General features: G+C 34.4%; 1 protein-coding gene across 9 annotated transcripts in view; it reads left to right on the top strand.

Moving 5' to 3' along the window:
- TRDN (triadin) overlaps positions 1–22,487 on the top strand; it is a 426,217-nt gene that overhangs the window by 118,465 nt on the left and 285,265 nt on the right. For all 9 annotated transcript variants that reach the window (XM_056125007.1, XM_056125005.1, XM_056124999.1 and 6 more), the window contains 3 exons: positions 3,608–3,667; positions 7,924–7,983; positions 16,139–16,318. In XM_056125007.1, coding sequence (XP_055980982.1) covers positions 3,608–3,667; positions 7,924–7,983; positions 16,139–16,318 — 300 coding nt within the window. The remainder of the gene's footprint in view (positions 1–3,607; positions 3,668–7,923; positions 7,984–16,138; positions 16,319–22,487) is intronic.

Genomic DNA, 22,487 nt, shown 5'->3' with positions numbered 1-22,487 from the left:
CCGGTTCCGGGATCTGGATTTTATAGTCTCTGAGTCTTGGCCGCTGATGGGATTACACGGCGCCAGGGGGCCAGGTGGTGGGTGTGACCCCCGCCTACTGGAATTTGGAGGATCTGGGTGGAAGATGCTCGACTCCAAATCGAGTAGGCTTGGAGGTCTCGGCCCCGGAACCCGCGTGGCTTTGTCCCTCTGCCAGTACCTTCATGTGCGCGGAGAGTGGTCTCAGCATGGTGATGGCTGGTCCTGGAGGTCTTCGGCTGCCGTAGCCCTGGTCGGGGCGGGGAGGAAAGCTCAACCCGCTCCCCTCCAAGGGACTCCGGGAAGGAACACCCAGGCGCGGGGCAGAGACTGCACTGTTCTCGTCCGGGATCTGGATTTTATAGTCTCTGAGTCTTGGCCGCTGATGGGATTACACGGCGCCAGGGGGCCAGGTGGTGGGTGTGACCCACTACATTAGAATTTTGTTTACTCTACAAAGTCATATTTTAAACCCTGACTGAAAAACATTAATACATTTGCCTGTGAGCAACACTATGTGTAAGCAGCTGTATATTATTAGTTTAAGTAGAATTATGCACATGATGTGTGAAACAAGGAGATACCAAATAGCTTCTACACAGGAGGAGCAGAACTGAGGATTCCATGGAAGAGGAAAAATGTGAGAGTGAGAAATATTTGGAGAAGTGTAAAAACTCTTTGAGGGTGGCCAGGGAATTGTGCTGAAGGCTCTCCCCCTGGTCACCCAGGTTGGGGGGGGGGGGGGCTCGGGCCTCTCCCCCAGGCTGGGGGGTGGGAGCCCAGCCCTGGGGCAGACAGTGGAGGAAATGAGGGCCAAGCCTGTTGATTGATCAGTTGCCTTTTATTCAATTCTCCCCACACACCTGCCCCAATCTCTCTAAACCTTCCATTCTAGTCTCACACTCCCCTCATTCCAGTCTCCTTCTGTCTTTCTCCTTGCACTCCATCTTGCATCCTGGGCTCTCTCTCATTCTCCAACTCTCTTGCCTCTCCAACATGCTTCTCTCTCTGGCCCACACTGCACCCAGTCCTGTAGCAAAATCAACATAAGAAAGCCCTTCCTGAGGGCCAACCAAGTTCAAAGGGAACATCACCTAAAAGGTATCTCAAAGCCCTTCCTGACCACCCCAGGCAAAATACCTCTTAAGGTGTTTTTCTCCTTTCCTCAGTTCAATAACTCTATCAACATCTCAATACTAGTTATTTTTGTATGGACACAGAGATAACATTGAGGCTTGTAGGGCAGCTCTCCTGGGAACATCTTGCCACAGACTCAGACTACAGAGCTCAAGCCATATTAATCTTTCCTCCTCCGCCCCTTTCAGAGAGCCCGGCAAACTACAGAGAGTATCTCAGCTGCATGGCAAAGCCTGGAAAGCTACCCCTGACACATCCAATATGCCAAACACAGTAACAATGAGTCTCACAATAGAGACGTTACTGGGCCCGCTGGAGCAAATCAATGAACAACGGGAGGACCGTGACAGTGACCCTAACAGGGTCCCAATCTAGTTATTACTTTTTGGATCATGACAGCATTTGTCCATGACCAAGCTCTTAACTTAGAGTTAAGCATTATGGCACTTTGGCCAGGCCCATCTCGATGCCATGGTAGCACATAGCTTATCACTTGCCCTGTTTCCATCCAGTCCCTCATCTGGACCCTGCTTTTGGGGGCTCTAGGAATAAAGGGCAGCTGAGGCTTAGGTGAGAGAACTGATGCTCAGGAGGAAAATATCACTGAGTCACATAACAAAAGCATACTCTCTTCTTGTGCCCAAACAAAAAGGACATTGCTCTGAATAAACTGTGTAAAGGACTTAGAAGAGAAAAACAATATTTTCGAGTCAACAGAGCACAAAAAAAGAAGCTACAAATAAACACAGAGGAATGAGAGCACTGTGATGGGAGCAACCCAATATACCTAAACTACCTGAGGTTATGCAGGAAGGACAAAACAGTGTTATCCTACAGAGAAGAAATCAGGCACAGTTGACTTTAGTAGGCTCCATCGTGTGCAAGAAACTTGCTTTAAGTAATGCAGTCTTCAAGAGGGAATTCTTGGTAGGAAGGTTTGGATTGCTAAGTGATTCTAAGATCACTAGAGTGATGCCATTCTTCATTTGATATAGCATCTAGTGAGTGACAGAACCCCATTCTAAGCAATGAATGATATACTAATATTTTTAACAGGCTTATGATATAATCATATTTTCATGTTCAAAAAGCTATTCTGAAAGAAAATTCTAAATCTCAAGCTTCAGGTGACTAATCAAGATAATATTCCAAGGAAACCTACTTCAACTTTGAAATGATAATTTCCTCTTTCTCCTGCCCATTTCCTTACTGGGTTAATTTTTTTTTATAGTTTAACTCTATAAATGATACTTCTTTAAAGAGACTATCTCTAATATGCAGTTTATATTAGGTCCCATTTTGTACATCAATATCTCACCATGAATATTTTCTTCATAGCAACTTTACTGATTGTGACTACCTATCTTTGAAATCATAAGCTTAGCATCCCTCATCTACCGGCTGGCTAACATAATGATAAAGATGGAGTCCACTTATCTACCAGAGACTTTAACACATGTCAAGCACTCTTTAAACATCTTTGTGTAAATAAATAATAGGTAGGAATTTAAATATCAGATAAAGGATATGGGCAAGAGGGATATTAAGTGAAGTAGATTTGAAAGAGTTTGGAGAGTGAACCAAAGTGAAACATAAACTGAATGAGTTCATTTTCCTACTTTGGATAATTAGAAGTGCTATTAATGAGAATTAGGACTAATCAACTTGAATCATGCTATACTAACTGGATCATACTTCCTATTAAATATTATTTTCCTGCAAAGTATTTGGTGTTATTGTAAAACAATATATTTGTACAAATATTGTTTGGAATGGGTCGGAGAGATAGTACAACAGATAGGGCATTTACTCTATAGAATACTGACCCAAATTCAAACCCTGCCCCCCCCCAAGAGATGTGATCCCTGAGCACACAGCGATGTGGTGTATGGACTTACTCCTTATCAAAAAGTTTTCAGTGTTCAATGTTTCTGTAGTTCAGCAAGTACTAGTTAAATTGAATAGTCTTTGGTTCTAATTCAGGTTATATCTATTTGTTTATAACTTCACCTTTATTTTGTTCCTTTAGTTTTGTACTGGCCTCCTCTGACATAGAGAATGATTTTACCCCCTAGTTTTCCAATTATTAAGTTGAACTTAAAGGTGTAAATAAGTTGAAGATTATTGTTATCTTTGTAATAGGCCTTGTTTTGGTCTGAGTTAGAGATGAAATAAAAAATCTAAAGCTAATATTTAAGTCTCAAAATGTAAAACCTCAAACTGAAGAAAGATTTCCAAACCACAGCAAATTTGATATCAAAAAATAGGCCGGGGAGGAGCTCGGACCCGGGGTGGGGGGGTTGGAATGGTGCATGCATGAAACCCTATTAGTACTACCTATAAGTCACAGACCGATAAATAAGTCACTGTAAAAATAAATAAAAATTAACTTTTTTAAAAAAGGAAAAAAGTATTATTATTTAAATGAGAAATATTTTCTTTTTCTTTTCAGTCACACAAAGAGAAAAAGAAAAAGACAGAGACAAAATAAAAGAGAAACCTGACAAGAAAGGTATGGCATTATTTTTATTGATGATTTTATACTCTGGTATATGCATAATTTTTTTTTACCATTTACTTTTTGATATTTTCTAAGTGTTAAATCAGAGAAGAGCAATTTCTGGGTTAAATAAAAATTTAAAAGTAAGACTTGAGCTATCTCCCTAGAAACAAAAAATTTCTGCCAGAGATATAGTTCAGCAAAAAGGTTCTTGCCTTACATTATAGCTGACCCAGATTTTGATCCTTAATGGGCCGGGGGGGGGGAATGGGGGGGGGAGGGATGCTGGGACCCATGGTGGTGGAGGATGGGCACTGGTGGAGGGATGGGTACTTGATCATTGTATAACTGAAACCCAATCACAAAAATTTATAAGTCTGTAACTGTACCTCATGGCGTTTCACTAATAAAAAAAAAAAAAGAAGAAGAAAAAGTTCATGCCCCTAGAGCACCACCAGGAGTGACTCCTGAGTGAGCACAGAGCTGGGAGTAGCACAAGAGCATTACAGGTTTGACAACAAACCAAGCAAAAACAATAAAACTATCAAATTTCACCTAACAGTTTTGAAACTGACTCAACCAAAATTGAACATAATTTTTAAGAAAATATTTTAATATAAAGAAACCTTAGAAAGATATTTCTGGCCATTACATTATATTATTTTGATTTGTATACTTAGATTTCCTTTTAACTGAACCTCCTACATTGCTTTAATAAATATTTATTTATTGAGAATAGGCAATGGAGTCTAAGTGGACTTCATAAAGATACGTTGTGAACGCTTCTTCTTGCCTTGCTCCCAAATTCTTACTTTACATCAGTCCATTAACCACTACTATACATAAATGCAGAAGCTATTATTTTTTGTGCATAAGTTTGTGTGTATATTTAGAGATCTAATACGTATCTACCTATTCTCCTTATTTTTGCTTGAAATTTATCATGCCCTATATTGTTCTTATAATTTAATATATATCCTAAATATCATTATTGGTAAATATTTATCTTATTCACTTTAAGAAGCTGCAAAGCATTTAAATAGATTTATTTTCTTTGGCTATATAATTTAACAACTTGAATATTGAAAACTTTAAGTATTTTTTTTCAATTTTGCATAATTATTTGTAGATGTCTACACTTATTTCTTAGTTCCCATGAATATATATATATATATATATATATATGCCTATAAATTGGGTATAATTCCCTGAACTATCTGTTTTCAGACATTTTATAAATTAGTTTTGTGTGATTAATGTTAGGGTTTAGGGTTTCTGTCTGTATAAGCGGATACACATCAGCATATGTGTGCATGCTATTCTGTGTATTTAAATTTTTGAATTTTTTATGTGACTAGGGATTTGTTGATGTTCTTTTTGTATATGTACCTTTGAACTATCATCCAGAGATTAAAGTGTTATTCATATTTCTAAGATTTTAATATTTTGTTTCATAACTTTCATTTAAGTAAATCTAATAATATTAAACATATTTTAATGTACAAATAAAAAGAACTATAATTTAGCATATTGGTAAAATTACAATTTGACCATATCTAGGACATATGGACAAGACTTCAGTTGAATTATGTGTTCAAAATAGCATAGTCTATTGAGTTATTTTGCTTTACAAAAATTCAACTTAGCTAGATTTTTTATTATAATATTTAAGAATCAGACCAGTTAAAATAGTTTTCATCTGTATTTGCTTCATTATTTTAACAATAGTTATTATTTAATTTATCGTTATTAGTGATGATATCCATGAATTTCAATATATCTGTTGTTTCTGTTGAAGAAACAGGTCTGTTTTCCTTCTGCTCCAGAGTTCTACAAAAGTATTAGCATCAAGTTCTGAACAGTTGAATTAAATAGAATCCCCTGATATTTCTTATGACTCTTTTCAATGTACACAGTGGCTGCATAAATTACAATAAAAGACAAAATTTATTGTCACTAAATTTTAAATGTTATGGAAAATATTTCCAAATTGAAATGTAGAAATGAAATTCTGCATTGTAAATGCTCTTTTATTTACTGTATACAAATTAAAAGTTTATTTTTCATGAATAAGTTATAATGATAGTCCCATAAATTTTGTGAATTGTGGCTGTTTAGCATGCAAAGAGTGCTCCTTTGGCTAACATTGATGAAACTATAACATGTCATTCCAAAAGCAGTGGATACAACTAGGACACTTTGAGATGTGGAGAGTCTGTAACTCAGGAGGCATGAGGCATTCAACTGTTGGCCTCTCTAGAACTGTTTTGTTTTGTTTGTTTGTTTGTTTACCCAGCAATGCTCAGGACTTACTCCTGGCTCAGTGCTCTCACTGGGCTCAAAGGACCACATGTGGTGACTGGGACTGAACCCCGGTCTGCTGTGTGCAAGCAAAGTACCCTAAACATATCTCTTTGCCTTCATGGTCTCTCTAGGTTTTAGATGAGCATTGTGCTTGAAAGTTTCTTTCATCATCCTTCCTGATTCTGGGAAAACTAGTTATAGATGAATTTTAAAAGAATAGATTAATACACATATGTATATAGATATTTTTTCTGCCATGATGTAAATCAGTTGATGGACATAACTAGTCTCAGTATATATTTGGAAAAATGGAAATAAACTGGGATAAATAAACCAATAAATAAACCAATTTTTATACTAACAATATGGCTCTTAATTGTTAAATCACTTATTAAATATTTTATTTTTATGATATATTTAACTTTCATTATTATTCTCCAAATAATATAAATATTGAGTTTATATGATTATTGATTTGAGAGAATATTAAATTATACAGATTAATATATTTTAAATATGTATAATATATATAAATAAATAGCATACATTGTTGTGCCTCTCAGAATTCTTTTATTTAGAGTCTTGGGAGACAAAATATTTTACCAGTCTATGTAAATACAAGACAAAATGTGGTTTTATAAACATGTTTTAATTTATTTTATGAAAACAAAAATGTAAGATATTTTGTATATCATTAAATATTGTTCAATTAAGAAACTATACTCACTAGTGGTAAGGCTTATTTTTAGTATATTGTCAGTGTTCTTCTAGCTCAGCACACCTTAAAGCTTATATATATATCATGAACTAATTCCATAGATTGTATATTTAAAATGATGACAAATTGTTAGTACATAAGAAAGAAAACAAGTTCATACGCAATATTTTGTTTGTAAATTTTTTGTGTACTATAGAAAAACACTTAAAATAAAATCTACTGTAATAGATCCAGAGAGTTACAGGTCTTATGGCACTTGCTATCCATGTGTGTAAACCCAAATCTATCCCTAACACTACAAATGGTCCCTCATGCAGCACCAAGAGAGATCCCTGATCACAGAGCCAGGACTAAATCCAGAGTACCATTAGGTGTGACCCAAAAAGCAAAAACAAAATGAAATCAACTTCAGTAAAATAATTTCAATTCACAGATTAAAAAAAAAGTTGGACTCAAATAGAAATTCTTTGATTACTTTGTATACTAATTGTGTTTCTCTACCAAGGATGTTATCCTTAGGGAGTATTTGAAAATGTTTTGTTTGTCAAAATGTCTGCAGTGAAATCATGTGGAAAACAGACAAGAAAAAAAAAATTTCAATGCTTAAAAGATAGATCTTTATAGGGAGATATACTTTTTAATTATATCCTAATTGAGAGACATTATGCTTACTTATCTAGTCTAAGTTTAATCTAGGCTTTATAATATTAAAGAGAATGTGTCTTTCTGATAAAATTATATATATATTTTACATATCTTGACAATTTTTATAACATTGCTATCAGCCTTTAGGAAATTTATTTGAAACAATGAATATTTAAGAAAAATGTACATCTGTTATAATTTTTTAAAATATAAATGCCATCTTAAAAATTTGTGACTATAGAGGGCTGGAGCTATAGTATAGTGGGTAGGGCATTTGCCTTGCACACGGTCAATCCGAGTTTGATTCCCAGCATCCCATATGGTTCCCTGAGCACCACCAGGAGTAATTCCTGAGTGCAGAGCCAGAAGTAACCCCTGTGCATTGCTGGGTGTGACCCAAAAAGAAAAAAAAATTGTGCCTATATAGTTTTTTATTTTGGCGTCTCTACTCCTGTTAGTTTCATTAATTTCATTACTCTTTAAAATATTCAATAATTTATTCTTTAAAATATTCAATTATTTGATGACTATAAAATTGGTGAGAAATCTTAGTCTTGAAATCTATTAATAATATATACTAACATTTTTTTTTTTGTTTAAGCTACTCACAAGGATAAAATTGAGAAAAAAGAAAAACTGGAAGCAAAGACAGTGACAAAAGGTAACTTTTTCTTTGTTATTTTTATAAATTCCTTTCTTACTTTAAAGGATTACATTTTGTGTGCAAAAGGCAGCTACATGATTATAAGTATTCAGCATTTCATTTACATAAAATTAACTTGTCCTTACATTTTAAATTTAATGGATACACTAATAATAAGCCAAATAATTAAGCATTTCAAAATATTGGAACATAATCAAGAGCTTTATCATTTTCTGTTGGATATGTTTGACTTCTATGACCATCAACTCTTGGTGTTCATCTTTTTAAAGCAGAGTAAAGCATCATAAAATGACATGTTTGTTCTTAGTATTCATGAGAGGTAAGAAAGTTGGCATTAGTATAATTTGGAAACTCTTTGTAATTGCTCTATCCTCTTCTCCATAGGAATATGAGCTCAGAGAACTAGCATGCTGTCTTCAGCTAATATATCAAGCACAAAATAAATTCCCTGTATTATTAATAAAATTGCAATCTAGCCTATCAAAATATTACTTAGCAAAGTCCTACTCAAACATTATATCCTCTGAAACATTTTCAAGGTCTACCTATAAAATAATTGTTTTCTTTGAATTTTTAGGGCTGTTTGAATATATTCCATTTTATTTACAAGTAGACTCTTAAATATCCTTTATGTACAGTAACATTTTCCAAAATATTCTTATATTACACTTTACATCGTAGTGTCATCTTTGTGGCAGTGTTACATTATACAACAAGAAATTTAAAACTGAGATAAAATAGGAAGAATATGTAAGTGGGCTCAATGTAAATGGAGGCACTTTTAAAGGGAAAATAAATGTAGCAGAACAGAAAGAGGAGTATTTGACATGTTTTAAGAACCTGACCCAATGCTGGCTTGAAAATTCAGACAGCACATGGGAAGCATGAGAAGGAAATAAGTCAAATAAGTGTGAAGTTGATGCTTCTCTTTGAGCCTCCTGAGAAATTCAGTCTTGTTAATATCTTAATTTTAGTCTTGTGGACCTTAAGGAGAGAACTATAACCAAAGTTTTGAAACATGGAAACCATGAAATAAAGTGGGAGATTTCCCAAACAGCTAATTTATAATCATAGTCAAAGGAGGCTTGCAAAAGATGTCTGATTTACAGCTTTGACTAGTACTATCCCTAGAGATTGACTTAAGACTCAAATTAAGGACTTCATATTTAAACTCTTTTATTTTTATATTTTTTATTGAATCACCATGAGATACAGTTAGAAAGCTTCCATATAATTGAGTTTCAGTCATACAGTGATCGAATACCTGTCCCTCCATGGTGTACATTTTTCATCACCAATTTCCTCAGTAACCCTCCCGCCACCCCCACCCGACCCCAACCCTTGCCTCTATGGCACAAAATTTCTTTTTTTTAACTCTCCCTCATGACTTCTTTTTTAAAAAAGAAAGAATAATGCATATATGTTGATTAATATCTCAAGCTACAAGAAGCAAAGTGTTTAAATATTAGTAAAAATATCAACTGGAATTTCAATATGATATGAATTTTTGGGATTACATGGGTCACCTTTTGCTTTTTACCTCATTTATTTATCTATTATTTATTTATCTATTTTTGAGCTTGGGTCTACAACCTGGTGGTACTCAGGGCTTATTCCTGGTTCTATTCTCACATGCTATTCCTGGCCAGGCTTGGAGAACCCTAAGAATGCCAAGGATAGAACCTGGGTCTGTAGCGTGCAAGGCAACCACCTTACCATCTGTGCGATCTCTGTCCCCACACCTTTTTTCCTTTTAACATTCGTCTACCAGTTAAGTGATATTTTAAAAATATGCATTCTGATAATTCACTCTATCTAAAAATTGAAAATTTTTAATAGTATAAAAATATATTATTTTAAAATATTTTATAATGATAAATTTATTTCAGAAATTTCAGTTCACTATTGGATCTGAGGAGTATTAACCCTACAGTGATGCTTGGGGCCCAACTCCTGACTCTGTACTTGGAGAACGCTCTTAGTGAGAGAATTCTTTAGTGCAAGAATCAAACCTGAGACTTCTATATTTACAGAATGCATTCAACCCCTTTGATCTATCTCAGCGTTCAATTCAGTATTATATTAGGAAGAAGTTATTTAGAGCATCTGGAAACTCTTTAAAAAATTCATCATGTTTATTAGTACACTGTGAAATAAAACATTTGAGGCATATATATTTTTATTGTTTTTATGAGATATACACATATTTTATTTGTTATGGCAGATGAACTATAAGTTGAGATTTTTTAAAAATTAATTTGTTTCATGGGATTTTCTTCTTTTTTGGGGGGGGGCATAACCTGTGGTGCTCAGGGCTTACTCCTGGCACTATACTCAGAGATTACTCCTATTGGGGCTAGGAGCCCATATGGGTTGCAGAGACTAAACTCGTGTAGTAGCAAGTGCCCTTCCTACTGTACTATCACTCCTGTTCATAAATTGAGATTATTTCGAAGTAAACATAATCTTGTCTCAAGTTGAATTTTTTTTAACTAAACACATTATTTTCTTCTGTTTGGGGCTGTCCTCTTTGAGAGATGCATATAATTTTACATGTATATGTTTATATGTGTATATATTCAGGAGTAATGGTAGAAACAAGAGTTAATTATCTGGTTTAATGCATGAAGAAACCAACCTCTAGCAATAGAAAACAATGTGACCAGGATATAACTATATGTATCTGAACTAAGAGACACAAATAAGATTTAAGTTTGTTTCTAAAGACAACAAAATAAGTCTTCAAGCCTCAATTACTTCATTCAGCATCACTATATCACTATCACTATCACCCCATTGTTCATCAATTCGCTCGAGTGGGCCCCGTAACATCTCCATTCGTCCCTGTCATGTGCTAGTGTGGCCCAATGACATATTGGGGGCTCCTTCAGGATTAGGGGAATGAGGACCATTCATTGTTACTGTTTTTGACATATCAAGTATGTTAGCTTGTCAGGCTCTGCTGTGTGGGCGGGATACTCTCGGTAGCTTGCCGGGCTCTCCGAGAGGGAAGGAAGCTTTTGGGGCAACCTCTAGTCACCTTTATAGGTGTTCCTAGTCAGGCATATAGGCGGGTATGATACTCTCAGTAGCCTGCCAGGTTCTTGAGAGTGAGAACTAGAGAATAAGAGGTCACAGTTCTGGGAGCTTGGTTTTAGAGTCTTTGGATCCTGGCCATTGATGGGGTTACACAGCAGTTGGTGGGTGTAACCGTCTAGCTACTGGAAGGTGGGGGAGCTGGGTGGAGGAGGACCAGTACCGAACTGAGCAGGCTTGGAGATCTCAGCCCCAGGTCCCGCACACCTGGGTTCCTCTGCCAGTTCCTCGTCCATGCATGTGGTCTCAGCATGGCTTTGGCTGGGTCCTAGAGGTCTTCAGCTGTCGGGGCTCTGTTCAGGGCAGAGAGGGAAACTCAATCCACCCTCTCCAAGGGGCCCCGGTGAGGACAGCCAGGTGCGGGGGCAGGAGACTGTCTTATTCTCTTCCAGAAGCTTGGTTTTAGAGTCTCTGAATCCTGGCCTTTGATGGGGTTACACGGCAGTTTGTGGGTTCATTTATTTGAATGTAATATATTTTTAATGAAATATAATATTTCATTCAACATGTTTATTAAATACTATATTAGTTATATTGCTCAGTTAAAAATCGCAAATTATAGGTTTATTTGACATTGATTACCTTAGTATCTTTGGGAAATTTAGCTCAGTACATATTGAATTGCAACAAACGTACTAGGAATGTACTTTCATTTGAAGGCTCAGCTCCCAGAGAACCATTTTTCAAGGTGATATACATGTGTATTCCCAAGATTTCATTCCGCCGTTGCTATATAATGAGAACTCTCATTTTAGTTGTTGATTGAAGGTCATCCTTAGTTTCTCCACTGAGTCCCACTACATGATAGCTGACAGCTGAATCAAACTTGGTAATTGAAAGAATAGTGAGCAAAACAAGAAAGAATCCTATGTAGACTAGGCAAACAAGTCACATATTTTTGGCTAGCAGCAAATAGAAAGCCCATATTTAAGGGGAAAGGACTGTACAAGATTATAAATTCCAGTAGTCTGGGATCGTCAGTGGATATCTTAACTATGTTTAGAGTTCTGCAAATCACACATTCATTATTTACAAACTTCTATTATTTGGGTTACAAAGGTAAAAAAAACAGATTTGTACAAACACATATTTAAATTTTAGTTTTAGGTATACATTGTTATGATGATAGGAAATACATAAAAGAACTCTATAATAATCTTTAAACAGAATAAGATTTTAAAAAGCTTACATTATAGTTTATGGCATTTAAGTTAAAAATAGCTTAAGTGACACATGTGATAACTTATGTGACATATGCAGTGTGAGTAGAGTTTAAAAATAAAGGGACGTTTTTGAAGGTCTTTGAGTCCCAGAGCCTCTCCTATGTAAGAAAGCATGCCTTGCTCTGTTTTAAGCACGGCATGTCCAAGGACAGTAACTGATTGAGCCACCTAAGAACTTCCTTCTGCAGAGAAATAGATCTTTTGGTGTCAATTTTGGGACACAGTGGTATAACATATCCACTATGATGATGATTCTATTTTTATAACTCACTAAAATTTGCTAAAATAATTTTAAAAGGCATACTTGTCTATGCTCATGGTTCATTTCTGGTTCTCTGCTTAGGGACACTCTGCAGTGCTAGGGATGGAACTCAGGTCAGCTGCCATCAAGGCAAGCATCTTGTAGTATATCTCTTCAATCCAATTTAATTTTAAAAGTAAATATAAATTTCACACATCTTAATTCTCTATTATAATAAAAAAACTTAAGGTTAATCAGCTTGTATACAAGTAGTAGGTAGGTTTATTTTCAGGTAAAAAAATAATTTGCCACAAAAAATAACAAATATGAAATCAATTGACACATTTTCTACATTTTATCAAATCCATATCCAGATGCATATTTATATATTCAGTCAATATATAACATATTGCATACATGATCTAAATTAATAAAACACAACTTGTTTTTCTAGGTCAACATAGGTAATTTTTTAAACATTTATTATGTTTTCTCTGATAAAAGCATTGTACTAGGCATTACGACACTGCAAAGATAAACAATCCAGTTCGTATTCTCAAATAAGAAGGACAGACATATAATTCCCATCTTTAATACATGACATATAATCATATGATTTGTTCTTTAATAAAAATTGAGGAAAGTTAAAGCTCTGGTGAAGAACATATGATTCATTACAATTGCAATCATTTTTGCAAATTAATAGAACACAAAGGAATTTATATCCATGCAAATGAAAAATTCAGTGAACAGAGTCTGGCAAGTTTTGCATGTAAAACCTATATGAGATATTTTTTAAAAAATGGTCTTGTCGAAGAAGCATCTAGAAATATCCTTGGAAGTGCTGTGGTGATAGTGTGCATGGCACCAACCAGGGTTCAATATCCTGAATCATATGGCCTTTTGCACACTGCTGGGTGTAATTCTGCATGCCACACAAGAATTCTACATTGATGCTGGTTGTTCCCAAACAATTCTTGGTGGACCTAGTAATTTTTGTTGCTACAGGACTCTAGTAACATCATATACTCTAATAATGTATTAGATATTAATTGTAATAGATATTAATCCAGACTGATTGATGGAGTGTTATTATGAGTGGTTTTTGGACCTGCTTCCCCCAAAATAATGGTAAATGTTACACAATAAGACAAAGCCAGAAGTTTGAGGTTTACTCAGACAAGCATTTTATCATGTTGAGCTTTTGTGTTCTGACCACTAATTCCAAGCCCTGATACTCCTCTGAAATGGCATGTTAAGAAACATGAATTGAGTCAAGGGTGCTACTGGAATTTTTTCTCTAGACAGAACTAATGAATTGTGAGATTCTAAAATGATGGTTCTTTGTAGTTAAGGTGAAATATATGAGTCAGTGATGAAAATGAGCAGATATGGACATAGGGCAATCTAAAATGTTTTAAATAAAGTAGAAGAAAAAAATCCCAATTCATGTTGTCATTGAAACCACAGATACTGAAATATTTTGGAGCAACTGAGTGATTTTTATAAGAGTTTTATATAACCAACTACTGTCACTGTCACTGTCCTTCCATTGTTCATCGATTTGCTTGAGCGGGCCCAGTAATGTCTCCATTATGATACTTGTTACTGTGTTTGGCATATCAAGTACATCACGGGTAGCTTGCCAAGCCTTGCCATGCGGGCAAGATACTCTCTGTAGCTTGCCTGGCTCTCCAAGAGGGCCAGAGGAATCGAACCTGGGTTGACCAGGTCAGCTGCATGCAAGGCAAATGCCTTAGCTGCTGTCCTATCGCTCCAACCCAACTACTACTAAAAGATAATGTACAGTATACTACCCCTGCTTGAAGATTCTCAAGCACTTAAGCTTTGAGGAATCCCATCATAAATATTTTAATTTATTGTCTTAACAATTATTTTATAAGAACATGTCTCTGTTTCAAACACACCATCTCCATCTCCCTGCAGAATTTTTGAGAAGCAGTGTTGGGAAATGTTGTTTTACTCACTTAAATTCAGTAGTATATATAAATTTTGTTTGTGAGCATCAGTCATTACCATTTTTATTCTCTTCATGGGAACTCATGATGATATCTTGACTTAGTCTCTAATCATTGTTCAAAGTTCTAAAATAAAATATTGATTATATTACTTCATCAATTTTTTTAATAATAAGAGAGAATGAAGTTTATTCAATCTTGAAAGTCTCAATATTTCTCGTGATGGTACAATAGACTCACTTCTTACATGTACTCTTGAAGAATAAAGAATGTACAATATATGGTATATATTATTAACAATTTTCCACAAGTATATGCAATATTAATATTAATATTTCATCCCCAGTTTCTTTACAAGTATATGATTTCATATTAAGACTATGTTATATATAGTGTATTATAAATGACATGTTTTCTATAATACATACACATATTATAGGACATGTATTTGTACATTATAATCTAAATATATTTTATTTTAAAATCATTTCCATTTACTAGGATTTATTTAATGTCTTGAAGAGTTATTGCAGGTGTTGGAGAAATAGTAGAGTACTTAAAGCACTTGTCTTGTGCTCAGCCTAGCCTGGTTTAATGCCTAACATCTGCATATAGTCCTCTGAGCACTGAGACTCATAAATCAGATTTCTGAGTACACAACTAGAAGTAATCCCTGACATCACTGGGTATGGCACCCACACTAAATAAATAAAAGCTCTACTAAAGTTATTTTCTTTGACACAGTGAAATAACAATGACAATGAAAATTTCGGGTTTCTGTCTGACTTTAAAAATCAATACTCCAGAGCTTAGATATCTCTGAATTATCCTTTAATTACATTATATTTTATGATTATTAGTCATTAGTAATGCCAATTTTACATTTGACTCTTTAACCTTTTAAATATTATTGACAAGTTTTTAAAATGCAGCATTGAAGTTTCAGTTACCTTGAATTGCTTATAAGATTTTTCAGTTATGGTACAAATGATTATATCTTTATGGAAATTTTGTATTGTTAGACAGTTAGAAATGGCATTTTCTTTCACTGTATATGACACTCTCTGTATGACTATATATATTTATTCCCTACATATTTCATATACCTTCTTGCTTATGTGATTAATTAGTACTGTCCTCCCGTTCATCAATTTGCTCAAGCGGGCACCAGTAACATCTCCATTGTGAGACTTGTTGCTACTGTTTTTGGCATATTGAATACGTCACAGGGAGCTTGCCAAGCTCTGCAGTGCAGGCAGGATACTCTCGGTAGCTTGCCAGGCTCTCCAAGAGGGACGAAGGAATCAAACCCGGGTTGACCACATGCGCGGCAAATGTCCTGCCTGCTGTGCTATTGCTCTAGCCCAAAAGCTATATAGTTATAGCTTTTTAACAATAAATAAAAAATGATCCAACTTTTGAGTGAGTGACCATTTTACAAATCATCTAAAATAATGTTCAATAATAACATTCAACAACATTCAGTACTAGCTCCAAGCATTATGTAAGGTTATAGTATTTTATTTCTCTTTTAAAAAATTATTGAGACACAAATGAGTTGAGTTGAAATGTTGGCAAACAAAAATAACCTGATTTTCTTTTACTTTACACAGAAGAAAAGAAAGTGAAGGCTAAGGAAAAAACTGAAGAAAAGATTAAGAAGGAAATGAAAGGTGGAAAACAAGAGAAAGTGAAGCAAACAACTGCAAAAGTGAAAGAAGCTCAGAAAACACCTAAATCCAAAGAGAAGGAAGAGAAAGAGACTGCGACTATGTCTAAGTTTGAACAGAAAGGTAAACATTCAGAGTTGGAGGATGGAATTTCTAAGAGAATATTGGGCAAGAAGCAGACCCAGTGAAATTAAAAAGTGAAAGACCAAGATAAGACACAGAAGGGAGTAAAGACTTGTATAAGTAAACATGTCTGGAATGAAATATAATAAATTGGGAATTAAGTTTTATTGATATAAATACTATCATGTGTTTAAAGATGTACTTTAAAATACTTTTTAAAAGGCGTTTATTGAGTGTCTGGGGTTATTAAATGTTGAGATAAATGATGAACTCTTGAGATTTCTGTCAAAAGGTGAACAAAAATGAATAAGACTCTTTGAGAGCTACAGCCCAGGATAAATGACAGAAATAGTCAAGTTTACTTTTCATGTGAGATATGTTGAATTCGTAGAGATTAAGTATCATAGAAACAAAGTGGTGGGCCAGGGGCTGAAGAGATATTGTGAGATTAAGCTGCCTTTCATGCAGCTGACCCTGAATCAATTTTCTGAGTACCACCTGGAGCAGTTTCTGAATAAGGAGCCTGGAGAGTCTCTAAGTACTGCCATATTGGCACTGATACACCTTCATCTACCCTCCCCCCCCACCAAATTGAGACAGGGAGATAAGCCGTAGAGCACATGCTCAGCGGATGTAAATCAGGAGTTTGATTCCTAGAATTGCATGACAATCGTGAGATCAGCCACTAAGGTGGCCCTAGTGAACCCCAAGTATGACAGAGAGCACCTAATCTCAAGCCCACAATGCTGGGCAAAGCATTCCTAGGTGTGGCCCAGTTCAATCCCTACCACCCCCCCCCCATCCTCCAAGTACCAGTATGTTTTAAATGGGGTAAACCTCTACTAAAACTAAACTGTCTTATATTCCTATTATGTTGATTAAAAAGTAAATTATAATATATATATATTATTACTAACAAGTCTCACAGTTTGTTGTGAGACACTACTGGTGCCTGCTCTAGCAAATCGAAGAACAATGGGAGGACAGTGCTACAGTGCTATACAATATTACTAAATTTAGTAAATGTGCTGGACGATATAAGGAAAATATTCTTGTTTTTTACTTAGATTTCATTGAATTATCAATGATTTTCGTAAGCTCTGTATCAACCATTGTTATTTAACAAGTGATGTCAAACTTACATTTTTGGCTTTACAGAAATTGACAATTTAAATGCAAATAAAGTATGAATCTGAAATTATTTATGAAAAGCTCCTATACAAATAAGAACGGATAACATTCATAAGGGCTAGAGCTATAGCACAGCGGGTAGGGCATTTGCCTTGCACGTGGCCAACATGGCTGACCCGAGTTCAATTCCTCTGCCCCTCTCAGAGAGCCCAGCAAGCTACCAAGAGTATCTCACCCACATGGCAAAGCCTGGCAAGCTACCATGACGTATTCAATATGACAAACACAGTAACAAGCCTCCCAGTGTTACTGGGCCTGCTCACGCAAAACTATGAACAACGCGAGGACAGTGACAGTGACAGTGAACACTCATAAGAGAACTGAGGACTTTCTTATTATCAATTTCTCTGTTTATAGAGGCTGAATTTCTCCTTCTCTATGTACGTCCCCAGCTCCAGGCTGCTGTATGATCTCAGTGGTTCCTTTTGAAGTATGGGATCTAAACTAACCTAATCTAATTCCTAAAATTTTTATTACGAATGCTACAAAGTAAAACTTTCTGTTATGTTGATAGTAGTTTTGAAAACTTTCTTTTATATGAAGGAACTTATTTCTATGTGATTTTATTAATTTTAAAAGCTATTTTACTAATCTAGTTTGATGGTGAAAGTGAAATCATCCCCAAATACTTTATAAAGTATGACATTAATTTATTACAAATATATGTATATTGTAAAATATATATGTTTAAAATTTGCTCCAGCGATAGCACAGCTGGAGCGATAGCACAGCGGGTAGGGCGTTCGCCTTACAAGCGGCCAACATGGCCGACCCGAGTTCGATTTCTCCGCCCCTCTTGGAGAGCCCGGCAAGCTACCGAGAGTATTCGATATGCCAGACACAGTAACAACAAAGTCTCCAATGGAGACGTTACTGGGCCCGCTCGAGCAAATCGACGATCAACGGGAGGGCCTTTACCTTTACCTTTTACCTTAAAATTTGCAGTTTAATCGTTTAAATTTCACATATACATAGAATTACTTGCTAATTGACTTTATAATCTATGCTTTTCTGTTTTGTTTTACTTTTTGTTGTTTTGGGGCCATACCTAGCATTGCTTGGGGCTTACTCTTGTCTCTATGCTCAGGGGTCACTCATCGCAGGACTTGGGTTTGGGTTTCCATAGTTGGTGGCAAGTATTGAACCTGAGTTGTGTGGGCCACATGCAAGACAAGCTACCTGCCTGCTATCTTTCTGGAACTTTAATCCACTTTTGTATTTAATTTTTGAATTTTACCACTGAATTCACAAGTAGTATAAATACTAAATTTTATATTACAAAGATAAGTTTTGAATTTTTCATTATAGAAAGGAAAATAGAAAAGGAAACAAGAGAGAAAACATTTAAATATTTTTCTGACCCACTGCAAGATTTTTAGAATAGGTGATTTTAATTTATCTTAATGTTGAATGATATGAGTGGAATTAAATTTTTTGAGTACTACATATTCCTTCACTATTTAAAGTTTTAAATTGTATTGAAATTTAAGTACATTTTAAAATATGTCATTATTTTACATCATATCTCATAAAATTATTTGGATATGAAAACAGGGTACTATAAATGATGAAAAAATGGAGAGGTATTTGGTTGTGATTGAAAATAATAATCTTTTGATTCATTGATAATCTTATTTAAAATGATTATCAAAGTCCAAAATATTTTGTTTTTATATTGCCCTTCTAAGGAGAAAAACATGGAGGGGGAGATACTAACAGGGTAAAGTGCATGACTTGCTGATGGCCTACTACATTTTAATCCTGGCTCTACATTTGGTCCCCTGAGCATAATCAGGATTGATCTCTGGATATAGAGCAAGAATAATCCCCAAGCATATCTGGATGTACCACCACCACACAAAAAAATTCAAAATTAAATGTAGTATTATATCATAATTTTATTTTTAATCTGCTGTTTTAACTCAGTAGTTTATATTATTAAAAGAAAAATTGAATAATAGGCTTACAAAAAATAATACAATTTTAACATCAAAGCAAATGTATTAACTAAAGCAAAACTCTCTTTTACAAGCAGCTATCAATAACATGAATGTTTCACTAGGTAAATAATTATAACTTTTACTTCAAATTGCTTGCCAGACACCTGTATGTTATTTAAGTTAAATACAGTTTCAAAAACATTTTTATTTAAAGGTACCATATATGGTTTTAACTAAATCTGATAAGTAAATATTAAGTGATCTTTTTAAGTGTCATTATGAGTAGGTTTATTTGACTTTGAGTAGACTGTAATGATGATTTAGTAAAATTATTGAATCACTCCTTGACAAGTGGTTATGTATTATTTAAAGTTAGACCTAATAAATTTGATTTATTCTTTTTATACAGCTCTTTTCATAGATAGATCAATAGGCCTTTTAAAATAAATGCCACCCATAGTTCTTTTACTCACTGTAAATATAGTTTGACACATACTTGTTGGCAATTATTTTATCTCATAGCCTTCATGGAAATTTTTATTTTTATACCTGGCTACTCTTAATATTATGTATATAAGCAATATGTTTCTACCTAAAACACAAAAATGAGTCTTTATAGCAAGGCCAGTCTTTCTAAAGTGAAATAGAGACTGACGTGACAGAAACTGTTACCCTGGTTTTTCTTTTAGTTTGTGATGAGTATGTGGGGATTAAACTAAATAAAAATAAAAAATTTCCAGTACTGCTAGTATAAATCTGCCATAAATTTCTGAATCACATGTTCCCTGATCGCATGGAAAGTTTTTAAACATTTTTGTTTCTGCTGACTTTCTGCACTAGAATGTGTTTTCTCTTGACTGCTACTCCACTGGGAAAACTGACAAGGCAGCAGTGCAATGACATCCATCACTGGTCCCTGAGGATCAAGAAGGGATAGTGGACAGCATGTGTTATTCTTCAAAGGATATTTAGTTAGGGATGATGAGAAGTAGTTAGAAGTGGACCAAATATGAACTAACCTTATGTAAATTATTATCACCCATGAATTATAATGACAGGGCAGTTAAGATTTTGTGAGGAAAAGCAATCCTACTAACAATATTTAAGTTATCTTTAGATACAGATCTCTTAAAATTCATCTCTTATAGTGAGGAAGACTTGATTATTTCCTCCTATATATTTCCTCCTATATATTATAAACTATCCAACATATATCTACCTAGATTTCTCATACATTATTGAGGTCAATGCCAACCAAAGACATATTATAATGCTTATAAAATATAAAATGTCCAACATTATTAATTCAAAATGTTTAAAAAATAGTCTCATTGACATGCTGGTATTATAGTGCAAAGACACAACATCACTGAAATACAACAGTAATGTCCTAAATTATATAATTCAAATAATCTTCTAATTATTTTTAAACTAATGTTTGTTTAAAATAAACTTTTTAATATTTTTAAATATGTAAAAAAATCCTTACTTTAAATTCATAAAGAATTCCTTTCCTTTAAAATTGGGAAGTGCGTAAATAAGTGATTTTCAGACCAACCAAGAAAATATTGGCATAATAAACAGAAGCAATTATTTTGAAATAATTAAATGAACAGGTTAAATAGTTTCATTGCATTTTTGATATTCAGTTAAAACAGAATTCTGGGTCTGGCAGATTTTGCATACAGGATCCTCAGGTTTAATACCCATGGTCCCCCCAAGCCCTGCTGGGTGTAGTCCCGGAGCCCATTCTGGTCCCCCAAAACACAAACAATGAAACTAAGAGGAATTCTGAAAGATAAAAGGTGAATATTTTTACTAATTCCAGTGTACTGTCCCACAGGTTGTGCATAGTAACATACATAAATATACATTCCGTTACAACTTGAGACAGAAAGCAAAGCAGAATTTCACTTGGGAACATTGCCCAAAACTTTCACATTCTAAGCAGATCCTGCATTCTAAACTTGCAATACAAAGTCATTTCCATTTCCATTAATAAAAGCTATTGTGCCAGTAAAAAAAAATCATGTTCAAAAAATAAAATTTTGAGGGACTAGATCAGTGATTCTAGAAGATTAATCAAAGTAGAATCTTCAAAGAAGACTGTTAGAATGCATACTTCTAGGGTAGAGGCCAATGGATTCCAGTTTTTTGGTAGGTAATGGGTCCAGGAAATCTGCATTTAAACAAATTTTCCACTTCTTTAGTATCCAAATTTTCCATAGAGAACTTGTAGAAAAGACAAATCTCTGATTTGTAGAAAAGACAAATCTTGATAGAGTCCTGTTCCTTAAGCTACTTAACAAAGGGGAGAACAATTTCAGGGAATTTTCACCTGAAAACATATTTAAAATGTTTTATTTTAAATACAAAAATAAGTTTTTAAAATTGCTTTATTTTAGAGCCCACTTGTCATTTCATAATTTTCCAGAAAAAATAATCATGTCCAGGAAAGAAAAAAATGTTCTTTACCTTTATCTTGTTTATTTCCTATACCATAGTATCAGAAACTCTGCTTTTACTACTAAAATGTCAAGTTGCAAAATAAATTCCCAGACCTAACTGAGAACTTGCTTCTCTCACTATCCATCAGGCCTGTGGGAAAATAGAATCAACAAATATAACACAGTTGTTGAAATTTTATGATTTTTGGTTGCCTACTCAGAGAGTATTAAAAATGATTCTATGTTTTATGTCTGCTGCAAAAACATTTCCCGTCCTAAGCACTGAAATTTTTGTAATAATTCAATTACTACAAGAATACTGATACTCTAAAATAAGATTGACAAATTTCAGGACATGTGAAATTTAAATGCTCATTTTCATTGTTTCATGTTTGAGATTGTTGATTGACTTTATAGGTGTATCACATTATATATTTAAACAAACTCTCTAAAGTCATCTTTGGTTTTGTTAGATCAGTAAGATACATATTTAGAAACACTGAATTGTAAATGACACTGATAAAATTCTTTACATATCAAACAAACATTAAAAAGGCAATAGACTTTTAAAATTTTCATTAACTAAATTTT

Source organism: Sorex fumeus, unplaced genomic scaffold, assembly GCF_029834395.1.
Source record: "Sorex fumeus unplaced genomic scaffold, SorFum_2.1 ptg000054l, whole genome shotgun sequence".
Taxonomy (NCBI): Eukaryota; Metazoa; Chordata; class Mammalia; order Eulipotyphla; family Soricidae; genus Sorex; species Sorex fumeus.
Note: the sequence above shows the minus strand (reverse complement) of the source record. Positions and strands in the feature narration are given on the sequence as shown.